The sequence below is a fragment of the Lipotes vexillifer genome, unplaced genomic scaffold (genome assembly GCF_000442215.2).
Source record: "Lipotes vexillifer unplaced genomic scaffold, Lipotes_vexillifer_v1.1 scaffold240, whole genome shotgun sequence".
Classification (NCBI taxonomy): domain Eukaryota; kingdom Metazoa; phylum Chordata; class Mammalia; order Artiodactyla; family Lipotidae; genus Lipotes; species Lipotes vexillifer.
Window position 1 is genome coordinate 2,250,361 of NW_006797481.1, and position 17,941 is coordinate 2,268,301.

A 17,941-nucleotide genomic window follows, 5' to 3' on the forward strand; every position below is an offset into this window, starting at 1 on the left:
GGTTCAGCACCGCCCTCGCCGCGAGCAGGGCAGGTTCCCAGGCCGGCGGAGAGGGGCGCCGAGGTGGCCGCGGGCTCTGGCTCTCGGCTCCCGTGAGAGTGCACGCACGCCTTTGCGAAGGGCCATCCCTGCTGGCTGGAGGGCTGCTAGCGGGCGGGCTGCAGAGCGCCTCACTAGTCCACTACGCGGGTACAAGTGGTCATGTGCTCTCGGTGTAAGAAAAAGTGAATCCGAGTGGGACAAAATAAAGAGTTGGCTTTGTGCTGATGCTGAAGGGCACCTAGACGGTACCGCCGATTTCCCGTCACATTAAAGATTCTTTCCCCGGCTGCAGCGCGCCAGCCGGCGCTTATCGGCTGTCATGCAAGTCAGCTTTCCTTGCAGCCGCTGCAGCCGCTTGGAAAGGAAAGGACACAGAACGGCCCTGATCTGTATGCGCCAGGGGCTGTCCGCGGGGAACAAACTGAGCTGTGCTCAGTCTTTAAAAGAAAAAGGCTCGGGGCCAGGGGTGGGCACCGGGTAAGCCCGAAGGAGGGCAGAAACCAAGCAAACGGCACAAGGCTGTGCTGGACAGTTCCAGCTGCGGTGCTGGGAGGTAAAGAAAAAGGGAACGGCAGCCATTCTTGCTGAGCTGCGCAGGACGGAGCATTTGTAACTTTTTCTGCCAGGTATTTAAACAGGGCGGTGATTGCAGTGAAGTGAGTGAGGCACTGGTCCCTGGCGCAAAATTTACGGGGATGCCAGAAAAACTCAGCCGTCAAGGTAAGTTTTTAGTGCAATATTTTTTAAAAATCAAAATTAATGCAAACATATCAAGATAAAACATCAACATTTCAAATAAAGATAGGATCTGACCCTGCAACCTGTACAACCCTGTCTCACTTGCCTCACCCTAATCCCAGCCCTGGTTCCTGTAAAACTTTATTTACAAAAACATGTAGCCCAATTCAATAAGAAGACACACAACCCAATTTTTTAAATGAGCAAAGGATTTGAATAGACATTTTTCTAAGGAAGACATACAAATGCCCACCAAGCACAAGGAAAAAAAAAGCTCAACGTGTGTCACTAGGGAAATACAAATCAAAACCACAATGTGATACTACTTTACACCCCCTAGGATGACTACAATAAAAAACCATGGAAAACAAGTGTTGGTGAGGACACGGAAAAACTGGAACCCTCCTACATTACTGGTAGGAATGTAAAATGGTGCAGCCACTGTGGAAAATAGTTTGGTGGTTTCTCAAAAGTTACGCATTGAATTATATGTGGCCTGGCAATTTCCCCTCCTAGGTATACACCCAAAAGAAAAAGAGTTGCGCAAACAACAACTTGTACAAGTATTCACAGCATCGCTATTTACAACAGAATAGCCAGAAGGTGGAAACATAAATGCCCAAAGGAAGAGTGAATAAACAAAATGTGGTCTATCCATACAATGAAATACTATTCAGCCATAAAAAGGAATGAAGTTCTGGTACATGCCACAACGCCCATGAGCCATGAAAACATTATGCTAAGTGAATGAAGCCAGTCACAAAGGCCACATGTTACATGATTACATTTATATAGTGTCCAGAGTACACGAGTCCAGAGAGATAGAAGTATCAATAGATTGGTGGTTGCTTAGGGGGTGAGGGTGGGGATAGAGTATCCAGATTCTCTTTGTGGTGATAAAAATGTTCTAAAACTGACCAAAGTGATGGTTGCACAACTCTGAATATTCTAAAAGCCACTTTAGATTTTACGCTTTAAATGGGCGAATTGTATGCTATAGGAATAACATCTTGATAAAGGTGTTTTTAAAAACCACACACACAGCCTGAGGCAGACAGGTGCTGACTGCTGAAGCCTCTAAGCTCAAGGGGCTGAACTCACCACTGGCTGTCTGGGGACCTGAGCCCCCAAAGCCATTCCCAGAGCTACCTCTTGCTGTCCTCCACCAGGGGCTGCCTGTTCTGGGTCCACATCCCTGGCTCAGTAGACAGACTGTACAAAGGCTCTATAGCAAACTCAGAGAGCCAAAGAGCAGGTTTCCAAACATCTCCCTTCAAGTGAAAGGGAAAACTATCCACCATCTGGAAAGTCTTTAAGCCTTGCAAATGAAGATAAATACCAGTAGCAAATTTAAAGAAATCTTAGCAGTGTTAGAAAGGATGATAACCACAAAGTATCTCTAATAAGAAGGACAGTTCTTGGGACTTCCCTGGTGGTGCAGTGGTTAAGAATCCTCCTGCCAATGCAGGGGACATGTGTTCAAGCCCTGGTCCGGGAAGATCTCACATGTCCCAAAGCAACTATGTCTGTGCGCCACAACTGCTGAGCCTGCGCTCTAGAGCCCGTGAGGCACAACTACTGAAGCCTGCGTGCCTAGAGCCTGCACTCTACAACAAGAGAAGCCACCCAATGCGAAGCCTGCACACCGCAATGAAGAGTAGTGCCCGCTTGCTGCAACTAGAGAAAAGCCTGCACGCAGCAACGAAGACCCAACGCAGCCAAAAATAAAAATAATTAAAAAAAAAAACGATCTAAGGAAAATAATATTGACAATCACGACACCTTCAAAAAAGTGAAGTGCAAAGTTAAAACTCAAGCAAAATGCAGATGTGATACCTGCAGTTATTTCTGAATGGGAATTAAAAGTACTACCTTTTGGGAGTTTTTGTTTGTTTCATGCTGCATTATGTTGGACTGCTATTTTAAAAACAACAACTAACATACATGAATAAAAATTTTTTACCAAATGGCTTACAAGAGCACAGAAATTTTCTGCTAAGTTGTGAGGAAAACCTCATCTTTTAAGAGTCCAAAAATTGCATCCATACATATAATACTATCAAAGCGAAATAATCCATGGAATTAAAGTCATGGAAGGTTTCCCTATGAACCTACAGTCAATGTTGCCTTTCACTCATTTTAATATATGTATACTACCTTGCGTCCTGTTGTTCTTTCAAGCTTATTTTATGCCCCTTTTATTAAAAACATATGAAATGTAAAATAAAATCTAAATAAAGCCTTTTATTCTCAGAGCTTGGTCTAGAATTTTCTGAAGTGTTTCTGATTCGTAATACTGAAAATTATAATTTTAAATTTTAGGCTGAAAGCAAGCATTCAATCTGGTGGATAAATTTGGATCCTGCCATTCAGTTGGTATTTTAAAGAACCACTTGAAACTGGATGCTTTTTGTTTAAAAAAGAATGTTAAGTATTAGTTGCCCTATTTATTTTATGAAAGACCAGGACCACTTTACAACCCAAAGTAACTAGCATCATTAAACCTCTTGGTACACTCAGTTTTGTGCATTAATACAATAAACCTAGATTCTGAGGCACGGAGTGGGGTTGGGGGCAGGGGAGAACTCACGAAACAAGCTTTGAACTGTAGTTTCACAATTTGGGTTTTTAAAAAATCAAATATTGCTAGTGCCCCCAGCCGTGTATTTGAGAACTGCCATGAACTATGCATCCATGCCCACAGCTCTATGGGCAATTGCTAGCAATAATTAGGACAACTTAACATCAGAAAGCACGTTAGTTACCAGGACACCACTCCAACTCACCTGGGGTCACAGTCAATGAGGGCCCAGCCCCCATGGAACTTTTCATTATCAGGCAGCAGTAACTTCATGTAACTTTGTAAGAGTTGACTAATTAGTTCCTGATGGCTTCTCTGATTTTCCTTATGCAAAGCTTCATGCTCTTTCTCCTTGGTAAATATGGAATAAAGATCTTCTGTCACTGGAATGCCTTGCATCAAATCTAGAGTAGAAAGTGTTAATATCTATCATCTTCTTAGTTTACTAATGCATTTTTAAAAAGCAAAAGAGAATACAAGACCTAAAATAATAAGACTCATTAAAAAACATAGGCATAAATCTTTTTGTTTTTGCTGTACGCGGGCCTCTCACTGTTGTGGCCTCTCCTGTTGCGGAGTACAGGCTCCGGACACGCAGGCTCAGCAGCCATGGCATACGGGCCAGGCCGCTCCACGGCATGTGGGATCTTCCCGGACCGGGGCACAAACCCGTGTCCCCTGCATCAGCAGGCGGACTCTCAACCACTGCGCCACCAGGGAAGCCCAGGCATAAATCTTTGTGACCCTGGACTAGGCATGGTTTTTTAAGATATGAAACTAAAATCACAAGCCACAAAAGAAAAAACATAGTCAAACTGGACACCATCAAAATTAAAAACTTTTGTGTCTCAAAGGACAATGTCATGAAAATTAAAAGGCAACCCACAGAATAGGAGCGAACATTTGAAAATCATCTATCTGATCAGGGACCTGTATCCAAGAATATATAAAGAATTCCAACAACTCAGTAATAAAAAGACAAATAAGCCAATTTTAAAATGGGCAAAGGAACTGAACAGACAAGCTAACTTCTTCCTGGTACAGCATGCAGCTCAAGGCTTAACAAAATCATTGTAATCCCATTCCCTATGCTTGTTTGGGATTGTAAGACTGGAGGAGGCTTCTGAGAGAGATCTGCCAACCACTGACCCTTTCAGGGAAGCAGTAAGCCCAGACTGCTACTGGCCCCTCTCTCTTAAACTTGAAAAGATCCAGCTTCACGGTTAGGATGAAGCTGATGCAACTGATCATCAAAATGAGAGAGGAACAGAACATGCCTCCTCAATGACATAACTGAGTCGCTAGATCAACCAACAGAAAGAAAGGTATCTTATTTTTCCTTGAATAAACTGCTAAAATCCAATTTTCCTATCAGCATGCACCCTATGTGTGGCAAATGAACCAAACTTAATTACACCAGACTTCTCAAATTCCTAAATTGCCTATGCATAGGCCCTACTATTTCATTTATAATAAATAAACAGGTTAAAAAATAGGATTTAAAAAATATTCTTAGAGACCATATGACAAGCTGTTACATTTGATTCTAATCCAGAATACTCTACATTTACTTTAATCCTAAAAGGTAATACTTTCATGAAAATTAAAGTTAAAATATGCCAAGGCATGAATTCCACTGGGCAATCTACCCTCCATTTCTTTTCTTAAATAGTGATAGGAACTGGTTAGGATAATCTCTAAATCTGATACCCTAATACCCTGTTAAATCACGCTTATAAGAAAGGATGCTATATTTGTCCATAGCAAGAACACATGGTAAACAATATACGAAGAAAGAAAATCATCTCGTTTTTCTCTCTCAACCTTGAGTAATGCAAAAACAAATAGAATATGGAGTTTTTACTCGATGAGGTTTTAGGGCACCTTATTCCATACTCCAAGAGCCTTAACCCTGCCTTCTGTTACATGAATAACAAATTGACAAATACGTATGGAAATGAGTGGTTTCTTTTGCTGCTCCAGCCTAAAAAATTTGTCAAATTCTAATCTTGTAGGGACTTCCTTGGTGGTCCAGTGGTTAAGAATCTGCCTTCCAGGGACTCCCCTGGTGGTGCAGTGGATAAGACTACACATTTCCAATGCAGGGGGCCTGGGTTCAATCCCTGGTCAGGGAACTAAATCCCATGTGCGTGCCGCAACTAAGAGTTCGCATTCTACAACTAAGGAGCCTGCATGCTGCAACTAAGGAGCCAGCGAACCACAACCAAGGAGCCCACCTGCTGCAACTAAGGAGCCCACCTGCTGCAACTAAGGAGCCTGCAAGCTACAACTAAGGAGCCCACCTGCCACAACTAAGACCCAGTGCAACCAAAACAAACAAATAAATATTAAAAAAAAAAAGAATCCGCCTCCCAATGCAGGGGATGTGGGTTCAATCACTGGTGGGGGAACTAAGATCCCACATGCCATGGGGCAACTAAGCCTGCATGCTGCAACTACTTAGCCCACACACCGCAACTAGAGAGAAGCCTGTGTGCCGCAACTAGAGAAGCCTGTGCACCGCAATGGAAGATCCTGCATGCTGCAACGAAGGTCCCACATGCTGCAACTAAGACTCAATGCAGCCAAATCAATAAAATATTTTTTAAAATTTCTAATCTCGTAAACATTTGATTTATTGGGTAAGATGTTCAACACAGAGACACAAATATATTATACAACATATGAACTATGTTAATGAAGTTGGTTACTGTAAAAGGTTAGTCACAGAAAGAATAACAAATTTGAGAGAGAGGAGCATTTATGTTCCTTACCTATAACAGCTTGCCTATAAGCATCCTTAAATCGATTCAGGTAATACCTATTTGCCGAGTTAACACCATCTTTCATAACTCCTGCTAACTTCCTTTCTCCTGTTCTTGTAAAGTCACCCTGTCAAGGAAAAAGTCACTTTAACAATTTATTCAAGCACAAAAATGTTCCTGAAGTCAATGTGGGCTTTTGATTCAAGGCTGGAAATCTATAGGGTTTTATAATTTCCAAATAATGTAATTAAAATATCTACTAGTATTTGACTCGGATCCAAGCATGTCAATTAAACATGCTATTGGTGGCATAAAGTCTCCACAGTTAGCTTGTGCCTTAAGGTAAAGCCATTCTTGGCAATCTGTAGAATATCTAGAATTTACAGGTCAAAACTTATTATATAATAAACAAAACAAAAAGATTTTCAAACCTCCAACTGGTATGATATTCAAAACACACAAATGTCTGATGTGGTAAAATGTAGACAGTTCCCTAGAGCTTATTATAATGGAATTTAACCTGCATATGTGGTTGTGTGTATATATACAGAGAGCAGAGGTTTCCATACCTTGCTGCACATTACAATCCCTGTAGAATGATCCAATGAAGATTTAATTGTTTTGTTTCTCTTGGTTTTCACAACAAAGGTGTCAGAGCAAGTCCCTAGAGAGGTAGTGACTTAAACTTAAGGCAAGGAAAGCAGAGTCTCTTTCTCCCGCATCCCAACCCCACTATTTCTATCCAAGGCAATATTGGAAACAAGCCTGGTCCTAAAATTGACAATTTAGGAAGAACACGTTGCCAATTAGGTCATTCGTAGGAAATATTAATTTAGCAACATGAATCTATTATAGAAGAGAGAGACATGAATGCTGCATCCAAAGAATTTTAATATCAAAGGAAAAAAAGTGTTCCTCTTTTTTTTCCAGTTTTGTATAATTGACAAGTAGCATTGTATAAGTTTAAGGTGTACAATGTGATGATTTGATATATGTGTGTGTATATATATACAGTACTGTTAACTATAGTCACCATGCTGTATGTTAGATCCCCAGAACTTAGAACTTAAAGTTTGTACTCTTTGACCAATATCTCCCCATTTTCCCCATCCTCTGGTAAGCACCAATCTACCTAATGTTTCTATGAGTTTGACTTTTTAAAATTCCACATATAAGTGAGATCATGCAGTATTTGTCTTTCTCTGTTTGCCTTATTTCACTTAACATAATGTCCTCAAGGTTCATCCATGTTGCTGCAAATATCAGGATTTTCTTCTTTTTTTATGGCTGAATATTCCATTATATATATACACACACATTTTGCACACACACACACACACACACACACACACACACACACACACACACATTTTCTTTAGCCATTCATCCACTGTCAGATACTTAGGTTGTTTCCAGGTCTTGACTATTACGAACAGTGCTACAATGAACACAGGAGTACAGGTATTTCTGTGACATACTGTTTTCATTTTCTTTGGATATATACTCATAAAATAAGATTGCTGGATCATATGGTAACTCCATTTTTAATTTTTTGAGGAACTTCCTTACCATTTTCCATAGTGGCTATGCCAATCTATATTCGCACCAACAATGTACAAGGGTTACCTTTTCTCCCAACACTTGTTATCTCTTGTCTTTTAGATAACACCCATTCCAATAGGTGGGAGGTGATAGCTCACTGTGGTTTTGATTTACATTTCCCTGATGATTACTGATGCTGAGCACGTTTTTATGTACCTGTTGGCCATTTGTATATCCTCTTTGGAAAAATGGCTGTTCAGGTCCTTTGCCTGTTGTAAAATCAGATTATTTGTTTTTTGCTATTGAGTTGCACTACTTGGTTACATATTTTGGATATTAACCCTTTCTCAGACATATGGTTTGCAAATATTTTCTCCCATTCCATGGGTTGTCTTTTCATTTTGTTGATTATTTATTTTACTATGCAAAAGCTTTTATTTGATGTAATCCCACTTGTTTATTTTTACATTTCTTCTTGTGCTTTTGGTGTCATGTCCAAAAAATCATTGCTAAGATCAATGTCATGGAACTTTCCCTATGTTTTCTTGTAGGAGTAAACTAAAGTTTCAGGTTTTACAGTCTTTAATCCATTTCAAGTTAATTTTTGTGAATGGTGTAAGATAGGGGGTCCAGTTTAATTATTTTGCATGTGAATATCCAGTTTCCCAACAGCATTAGTGAAGAGACTATCATTTCCCCATTGAGTATCCTCGGCTCCCTTGTCAAATTATTAGTTGACTGATAGCGTGAGTTTATTTCTGGGCTCTCGGTTCTATTCCATTAGTCTATGTGCCTGTTTTTATGCCAGTACTGTTTTGATTACTACAGCTTTGTGATATAGTTTGAAATCAGGAAGTAGGATATCTCCAGTTTTGTTCTTTCTCAGGATTGCTTTGGCTATTAGGGGTCTCTTGTGGTTCCACGTGAATTTTAGGATTTTTTTTTCTATTTTTGTAGAAAATGCCAATGGAATTTTGATAGAGATTATATTGAATCTGGAGATGGCTTTGGGTAATTTTTTTTTTTTTTTTTTGTACGCGGGCCTCTCACTGTTGTGGCCTCTCCCGTTGCGGAGCACAGGCTCCGGATGCGCAGGCTCAGCAGCCATGGCTCACGGGCCCAGCCGCTCCACGGCATGTGGGGTCTTCCCAGACCAGGGCACGAACCCGTGTCCCCTGCATCAGCAGGTGGACTTCTCAACCACTGCGCCACCAGGGAAGCCCTGGCTAATATTTTAATGTTCATTTTTCCAAACCATGAACCTAGGCTATATTCCATTTATTTGTGCCTTCTTCAATTTCTTTCATCAACGTCTTACAGTTTTTAGTGTACAGATCTTTCACCTTCTTGGTTAAATTTATTCCTTACTATTTTATTGTTTTTGATGCTACTGTAAATGGGATTATTTTATTTCTTTTTTAGATAATCTCAATTAGTGTATAGAAACGACAGATTTTGGTAGGTTGATTTTGTATCTGGCAACTTTACTGAATTCGTTTATTAGTTCTAACAGTTTTCTGGTGGAGTCTTTAGGATTTTCTATATAAGGTTGACCCTTTAACAATGTGGAGGTTAATCTTTGTATAACTTATAGCCGGCTTTCTGTATCCACATTTCCTCCACATCCAGGGATTCAACCAACCACAGACTGTGTAGTATTGTAGTATTTACAATAGAAAAATATCCACATATAAAGTGGACCCGTGTAATTCAAACCCATGTTGTTCAAAGTCAACTGCATAAGAACACACCACCTGCAAATCAAGACAATGTTACTTCTTCCCTTCCAATCTGAATGCTTTTTATTTCTTTCTCTTGCCTGACTGCTCTGGCTAGGACTTCCAGCACTATGATGAATAGGAGTGGTGAAAGTGAGCAACTTTGTCTTGTTCCTGATCTGAGAGGAAAGCTTTCAGTTTTCACCACTGGGTGAAAGCATGTTGAATTTTGTCAAACGCTTTTTTTTTTGCATCTATTGAGATGATCCTATGATTTTTATCTTTCATTCTACTGATGTGGTGTAACACATTTATTGATTTTCAAATTCTGAACCAGGGGTAAGTCCCTCTTCCTCATGGAATATGATCCCTTTAATGAGCTGCTGAATTTGGTTTGTTAGTATTTTGTTGAGAATTTTTTTATCTACAGTAATCAGGGACATGGGCTCAGAGTTTTCTTGTTGTGTCTTTATCTAGTTTACATATCAGGGCCTCATAGAAACAGTTTGGAAGTGTTTCCTCTTCTATTTTTTGAGAAGAGTTTGAAAAGGGCTGGTATTAATTCTTCTTTAAATGTTTGTAGAATTCACCAGTGAAACCACCTAGTCCTGGGCTTTTCTTAGTTGGGAGCTTTTTGATTACTGATTCAATCTCCTTACTCATTGGTCTATTCAGATTTTCTGTTTCTTCATGATTCAGTCTGGTAGGTCGTATGTTTCTAGGAATTAATCCATTTCCTCTAAATTGTTCAATTTGTTGGCATACGCCTGTTCATAGTAGTCTCATAATCCTATGTATTTCTGTGGTATCAGTTGTAATATCTCTTTCATTTATAATTTTGAGTTCTCTCTCTTTTTTCCTTGGTTAGCCTAGCTAAGAGTTTGTCAATTTTGTTTATCTCTTCAAAACAGCCAACTCTTAACTTTGTTGATCTTTTCTATTGTTTTTCTATTTTCTATTTCACTTATTTCTAGTCTAATCTTTATTACTTCCTTCCTCTTGCCAACTTTAGGTTTAGTTTCTTCTTCTTTTTCTAGTTCCTTGAGGTGTAATTGTTAGGTTGAGATCTTCCTTTTTTCTTAATATAGGCATTTATAGCTATAAAGTTTCCTCTTGAAGCTGCTTTTGCTGCATCCCATAAATTTTGGTATGTTGTGTTTCCAGTTTAATTTGTTTCAAGATTTTTTTGATTTCCCTTTTGATTTCTTCTTTGATCCATCTGTTGTTCAAGAGTATGTTAATTGCCACATATTTGTGAATTTTCCAATTTTCCTCCTGTTACTGATCTCTAGTTTCATACCACTGTGCTCAGAAAAGATACCTGATATAATTTCTATCTTCTTGAAGTTGCTGAGACTTGTTTTGTGGCCTAACATATAATCTATCCTGGAGAATGTTTCGTTTGTGCTTCTGAAAAATGTGTATTCTACTGTTGGTGGATGGAATGTTCTGTATATGTCTGTTAGGTCCATAGGGTCTATAGTGTTGTTCAAATTTGCTGTTTCTTTATTGATTTTCTGCCTGGATAATCTATCCATTGTCGAGAGTGGGCTGTCAAAGTCCTCTACTATTATTGTAATGCTGTTTATTTCTCATTTTAGTTTTATTAGTATTTGCATTATATATTTAGGTGCTCTGACGCTGAGTGCATAAGTAGTACTTCTCTTTAAACAATAACTTGCACAAGGATTTCTAAAGTTCAGTTTCCTTAATTAACAAAAAGCTTTTTGACATTCATCACCCAACTAAAAGATGGATAATCTGATGCTTGTTGAGCTCTCAATGGTACAATTTGTTATAACAAATATCCTGGGGTGAACTATTACTTTGAAGGAAAATGAACATAAACCTAATTTAAGCCAATTCAACCACTTCCTATTGCCCACAGAGGGAGTATTTAGTGACCAGTAACTACAGTTTACATTTACATTAAGTTCTGTGAAGATCAGCTTGGTGGGATCTTCAAAAGACTTTATGTATAACAATCACAAAAAGATAATAAAACTTTTCTTCAACATTTACTATGTGTCAGGGAATGGTCTAAGCTCTAACATGTTATTAACTCATATAATCCCATGCCAATTTTTTGAAGTGGGCCTAGTATTATTCCTGTTTTACAAATGAAGAGACAGACACAGAGAAGTTAAGTGACTTGCCCACAGTCACAGAGCTAGTAAGAGGCAGGGTTGGGATTCAAGATCAGAGGAGGCAAATTATACCAGGGACCCAAATCCCACCAATACAGACATGTTTTATTTTGTCTGTATGAAGTTTTAACCACTATACTTAAAATTCCAACTTTCCAAACTCCCTTGAAAACTGGGAGATTTAGCAAAACTGGGCCTCCAACCCCATTAGGAAGTAGCAGAACAGCACCTTCCTAAGACAACATATGCTCTTCCTCAGGTCCACACAGCCCATCTCTCCCTTTAATCTAATGGGTTACATTACCTGGCATCTGTGGAATTTGAACATGTGACCCCTGCCTTACCCAAACATTCCAGAAAGGAGACAACTACATACACCTACCACCTGAAACCCATGTACTTTTCTCTCAAAAACCAAGTTGGTTTTAAACTATACCCTGTGTCCTACATAATGACCCACAGATGCTGGCTGCAGGTACTTACCTTCAGGGCAGCTGTCCCAGCATACTGTCTGCTAATGGAGTCACCGTTGTTGGCCCACATTATCTGATAAATGCGATTGCATTTCACCGGTAGTGGCTGCTCTGGGGGCATCACACCTAATTTTTTCAGCTAAAATTAATACATTGGTAGATTAACTGCATATAAGCCAGGACACTATAGCATAAAATGTATACTGCAGAGAAAGGAAGCATATGCATGTACAATTTAGGACCCTTAAATTTTAAAAAATGATGTTTTCAGACTTTTTCAAAATTAAGACCACTTGAAAGATAGCTTTATGAATTGCTACATCTAAATAAATAGAATAAAAAATTTACACTGTTTTGCTGTAATTTTTAATGTGTAGACTCATACTATTATATTTTGTCTTTCTTTTAAATTTGGCTATGAAGTGAAACTAACCATCAAAAAACCATATAGAAACAACAATAATATTAATAGTAGCAGAGCAGTAAGTGCCCAATAAATGTTAAGTCTGGTGCCACATTCTAAGAGCTTTTTTTTATAAATTTATTTTATTTTTGGCTGCATTAGGTCTTTGCTGCTGAGCGTGGGCTTTCTCTATTTATGGTGAGCAGGGGCTACTCTCTGTTGTGGTGTGTGGGCTTCTCACTGCAGTGGCTTCTCTTGTCACAGAGCATGGGCTCTAGGCATGCGGGCTTCAGTAGTTGTGGCACGTGGGCTCAGTAGTTGCGGCTTGTGGGCTCTAGAGTGCAGGCTCAGTAGTTTTGGTGCACGGGCTTAGTTGCTCCGTGGCATGTGGGATCTTCCCGGACCAGGGCTCGAACCCATGTCCCCTGCAGTGGCAGGTGGATTCTTAACCACTGTGCCACCAGGGAATTTAAAATAAATTATCTCATTTACTCCTCATAACCACCCTGTGCAATCAATACTCTTATTACCCCCATTTATAGATGAGGAGATAGAAGTTTGGAGAGGTTGAATTCTTTGCATGGGGTCAACACCTTGTATGTGCTAGGGCCAGGGCTTGATCTCCAAAGCCTGGCTGCTTCAATGTGACAGTAGAAGGCATCCCCAAAGGATAGTCACAAGGTTCTATCAGGAGAAAAAAACATGCTAGGAATGTCAGCCTTGGGAATTCATTACCCAGGTGTTACAGGGCTGAAAGATCTAAAAGGGGACACTGAGGTAAGAGATATAATGACTCCAGGAAACAGCAGGGTTGGGGCACAAAGGGAAGAGGCTGGTTCTGTGGTGCCAAAGGAACCAAAGCCACAGAGAGGGTGCTGATGATGGGAATATAGCATGGGTGAAGGAACTTGTCCCCTTGTCCTCCTCCAGCCTCATGGTCTTCCTTTAATGCCCTCTATTGGCAGAGCCTGACATGGAACCAGCTGGTTGAGCAGAAAGGTGGTGTGCAGACACCATGCCGCAATACAGAATTGAGTGTTTGGAGCTGAGAGAAAAAGGTAAATGACTACAAAGTGCCAGCCAGTACAATTTTAAATGCTGGGCCTCACATTTTTGAAATGAGTACTTAAGAAAACGCCACTTGATCCAACTGATTTCTAGGAAAGGCTGTACTTTCCAGGTTTTAAAGCAACAAGGATGTTTGCATGCTGTAAATGTTCTATGCAACAAAGATTTTAGTTACTGGTTTACATGTGAAAAAAATTAAAAATGAATATTTACAAGCCAGTGGACTCCAAATTACCTGCTGTTCCATGACCACTCGTGCAATGGCAGCTTGCACCACATTGGTGCGATCCAGGCAGTCCATGCAATTAACTCGAAAAATCCCTTCTTGTTTACATATTACTCCAGCTTGATCAACCCTTTTCAAAAACAGTATGGAATTACTTTACAGTATGAAATACTTTAAAGTTTTCAAAACCCACAATTCTTCACAGTATAATAATAACAACAGCAACATTGGTTATCAATTTGCTTAGAATATTATTATGTGGCAGGCATTACTGAGACCTTTGTAGACGTTATTGTTAATTTACACAAGAACTCAACAAGGAAGATATTATCCCCATTTTGGGGGGGAAAAATACAGATACAGAAAGAGTGACTTGCCTGAGTCGCACAACTACTAGGCAGAGCTGACACAACCCCTAGTTATGCTTTTCTACACATTTAAAACCAGAAGGCACTTTAAAACACCATCCCGTTCTGCCTTTTTGACTTCAAGTAGAAATGCATCTAAATTAGCTTGAACAGACTAATTCACTCTATCACTCAGTGAGAAGTCATGCAGCATGCCTCACTCATCTAACTTCTCTAGCCACCTGTGGCCTTAAAATTTAATCAAATGTCCTCTCCTGTCCTTCAAGCCAACTTCCTCCTACATCTCCCCTGAAGAATCAACTTCCTTCTCTGATAATTTTTAAATGTCTCAAAACTGGGACCAAATACCTCTAAACCTTCCTTCCCATGTTAGGGACCAAGAAGAAATGTAGATCATGGAGCGTTAGAAGGAATTAAAGAATAGTCACAGAGCACTCCACTCCATTTTGCTGACCACCTGACACCTTTTCCCTGTTCAAAGCTAACAATGCCTAATGACTCACACTCTTTTGAAAAGGAGAAAAGGAATTGGGAAGCAAAACAAGAAAAACAAAAATCCTTTCTCAGCCTGCTATTATTTTAACACTTAGTGGTACTAGACAAATACATATGATTTCACAGACCAAGAGTCTGTCAAACTGATTTCTTACGAAATACCTACCAACACCACTTCATGTCAAGAATAATGTCATAAATGGCATCTGTTAGTGTTTGAACATTCTCAAACTTCATTCCTCGGCTAAAATACATGCCAAAAGGAAAAAAAAAAAACTTTAATAATTTTTTTAAGCTTATGATATCTAAGGTTACTTGGAAAAATGAAAGAAAATTATTACTATAAATATGAGAATAACACTACTTTAAATAGGCAATTATATAAATATTTATAACTAATCTTCATTATGAAAGAAAATATGCTTAAGAATACACTGAAACATATCACAGCCATCATAAACTTCTTTCCCCACCAAAATTTTCAATACCTAGGTAAATGAACCCATATTAGAGTCAGGATTATGACAAAAGAAACTTGCTTTCAGAATACACACAAGTTAAAATTACCATCAAAATGATTGTTGTTTTTCCAGAGCAAACTCCAGTGGAGTTATCCCAAGGGAGAGCAGTATTACTAACAGTGTAAAGATGAGCCAGCAGGATGAGGTTTAAGTAAGGGAACACTATTACTCCTGCCAGGCTCAAACTCAAGCAGAAAGGGAAAGTTCCAGAAATTCTTTAACTGAAGGATAAAAGGGAAAAAGGAACTCTAAGTCTCCAAGTCATTTTGGAACAAAAAGACTGTAAATATTTCAGGAAGAATTAACTTAAATTTTTAGGCAAAATAAAACCCGTATGAAAATGGAACTAAGTAAACAAATGATAGTCCTTTCCTTTCTAACAATGAGGAGAACAAGATTTTCTTCCCAATAAAGAAAAGAAAAACTAAGGTCCTTGTGGCAGTGTCTACCACAAACTTTGGAACTGATCAAAACTCCTCTCAGGAAGCCATCTTACCAGTGCTCATGGAAGTCAAATGAAACATAAGTGAGGTGTGAGTTGTTAAAGAGCAACACCTGTTTCAGGTAAGCGTCGCCAATTATTTTCTCTCTTCCTGCCTGGTCTACCAAATTAATAATAACCTGTGAGAGTAAAGAAAAGGAAAAAATTTAGTTTAATCAGACATTAGACTCATGATTTTTACTGAATTTATTTAGAATTATGTTTTAGAAATAATTTATAGCTAGGCTCAAAAATTAATCCACTCAAGCATCAATTTTTTTCCCTATAAAATAAGATTTTCATTTGTTACATTTAGGTTCATGAGAATTTACATCAATGGCATAGCTTTTTTACACATTATACATTTGCAATAACCTCTTAGAATATATAATGAAAACAAATTCCTTTATAATAGCAGGTATTTTAAATCTCTAGAATAATTTTTAAAGAAATATACAAGACCTACATACTGGACACTCTGAAACTTTGCTGAAACATGTAAAAGAAAACCTGAATAAATGGAGAGACACACCATGGTGCTAGATGGCAAGATTCAATATTGTAAAGATGTCAAGTCTCCCTAGGTTAATCTATATACTCAACAATCCCAATCAAAATTCAATCAGGGTCTTTTTATGGACTTGGAAAATTAATTCTAAAGTTTATCTGGAAGAGTGAATAATACAGGAAAATATTTGAACACTAATAATAATAAAGGACTCGTCCCGTTGGAAAGCAAAACATACTTTAAATGTATAGTGATTAAAACTGTGGTACGAGTGCAGAAAAATGAGTGACTCAACAGAACAGGATAGATGGCCTAGAGACAGATGTATGTACACTGAGGAATCTAAGCTATGGTTACATCATTCTGAGAGAAATATGGACTATACTATAGTGGTATACTACAAATGGTATTGGGATAACTGTCTGTTTACATGGGGGGGGGACTTAAGTTAGCCCTCTACACTTCATTATACACAAAATAGATTCTAGATGCATTAATGATCTAAATATTTTTTCTTCAAGTTATAAAAAAGCTAGACGAAATGTTGGGATGATTTTTCCCTAATTGAAGGATGGCACTGACCTTCTAAGCATAACAAAAACCAGAGAGCATAAAGAAAAGATGGACAGATGTGACAACATAAAAATATAAAACCTCTGTGTACTAAATGACAGTATAAGCAAAGGTTAAAAAAAAAATAAAGGACTACCTAGGGGAATATACCTGCAACATAAAAACCATTAATATATAAAGAGTGCTATAAATTCAGTAAGGAAAAAAATGGGTAAAGGATACAGAGGATGTTCACAAGAGAAGATAAATAGCCAATAAACATGAGACTACAACTTTAAAGAAATGTAAATTTTAAAACAGGAAACCAGTTTTCACCTATAGACAGGCAAAAGCTGAACATTAAATGTAGACAGCTTTAGTGAGTATATGGGGTAATGGGCACTGGCTCCCACTGTTACTGAGAGTGTACACTGGTGTGATCTTTTTGGAAGCAACTGAGTGGTAGGTATCAACCTAAAAGAAATGTAATGTTTGACCCAGCCATTTCACCTCTAGAACTTTATAAAGCACACAAGTGTTCCAAAATTTATAAAGGATGTTTTCTGGAGAATTTTAGAATAGCAGAAACTATATCCTAAAGGTCCACCAATGGAGAAATGGTTAAATAATAACCATGAGCTATTAAGTGAAAATAGTGCAGAATAGTGTATATCCCATAGCTTATAGCCCTCTTTTGACTTAAATTTTAATGTGTATATATGCATGTGTCAAGATGTTTTTTGCTGCAAATGACAAATTACTGACTCAAATCTCAGAACGGAAATCTGTTCTGAACCTCAGAAGTCGAGGTTGCACGGCTCCAGAACTGCTTCATTCAATGGTGACCAAAACCAGATCTTTTTGTTCTGCCATCCTCGGCATATTAGTCAATCCTCAGGCTAATGACCTAGGCTTGACACAGCTGCAGCAGTACCAACCAAATCCAGACACAACCACCACAGAGGGACTGACTGTGGGTTCCTGTATCTCTTTTTATTAGAGCAGAAAAGCTTGCCCAGAGCCTCCCAGCAGACTTCCCTTCACATCAGACCTCACTGGCCAAAGTGCCAAGAACATACACAGGCCCATGCCTGTACCGAATGCAGGCAAGAGCAACAGTAGTGACACCATGACTGAGTCAGACCGACCGTACGCCCACCTCCCAGAGAGCAATTACCCAGCGGATGAGGGTGGGTAAAAGAACACTTTTGGGGTACTGTTGGAAAGGAACGAGTGTCTCCTCAACACATACGCCTATAAAGTTGATGAGTATGATGTGTACAAACAGGCTGTGAAAGTCAACAGGGAGCAGG

The 17,941-nt window shown here is 38.9% G+C and overlaps 1 protein-coding gene across 1 annotated transcript in view; it reads right to left on the reverse strand.

The window, feature by feature from the left end:
• INPP5F (inositol polyphosphate-5-phosphatase F) overlaps positions 1-17,941 on the reverse strand; it is a 94,297-nt gene that overhangs the window by 7,750 nt on the left and 68,606 nt on the right. The window contains exons 10-15 of the mRNA XM_007469571.1: positions 15,584-15,708; positions 14,733-14,810; positions 13,713-13,833; positions 12,017-12,145; positions 6,136-6,253; positions 3,567-3,765 (exon numbers count right to left, since the gene is read on the reverse strand). Of these exons, the coding sequence (XP_007469633.1) occupies positions 3,567-3,765; positions 6,136-6,253; positions 12,017-12,145; positions 13,713-13,833; positions 14,733-14,810; positions 15,584-15,708 (770 nt within the window). The remainder of the gene's footprint in view (positions 1-3,566; positions 3,766-6,135; positions 6,254-12,016; positions 12,146-13,712; positions 13,834-14,732; positions 14,811-15,583; positions 15,709-17,941) is intronic.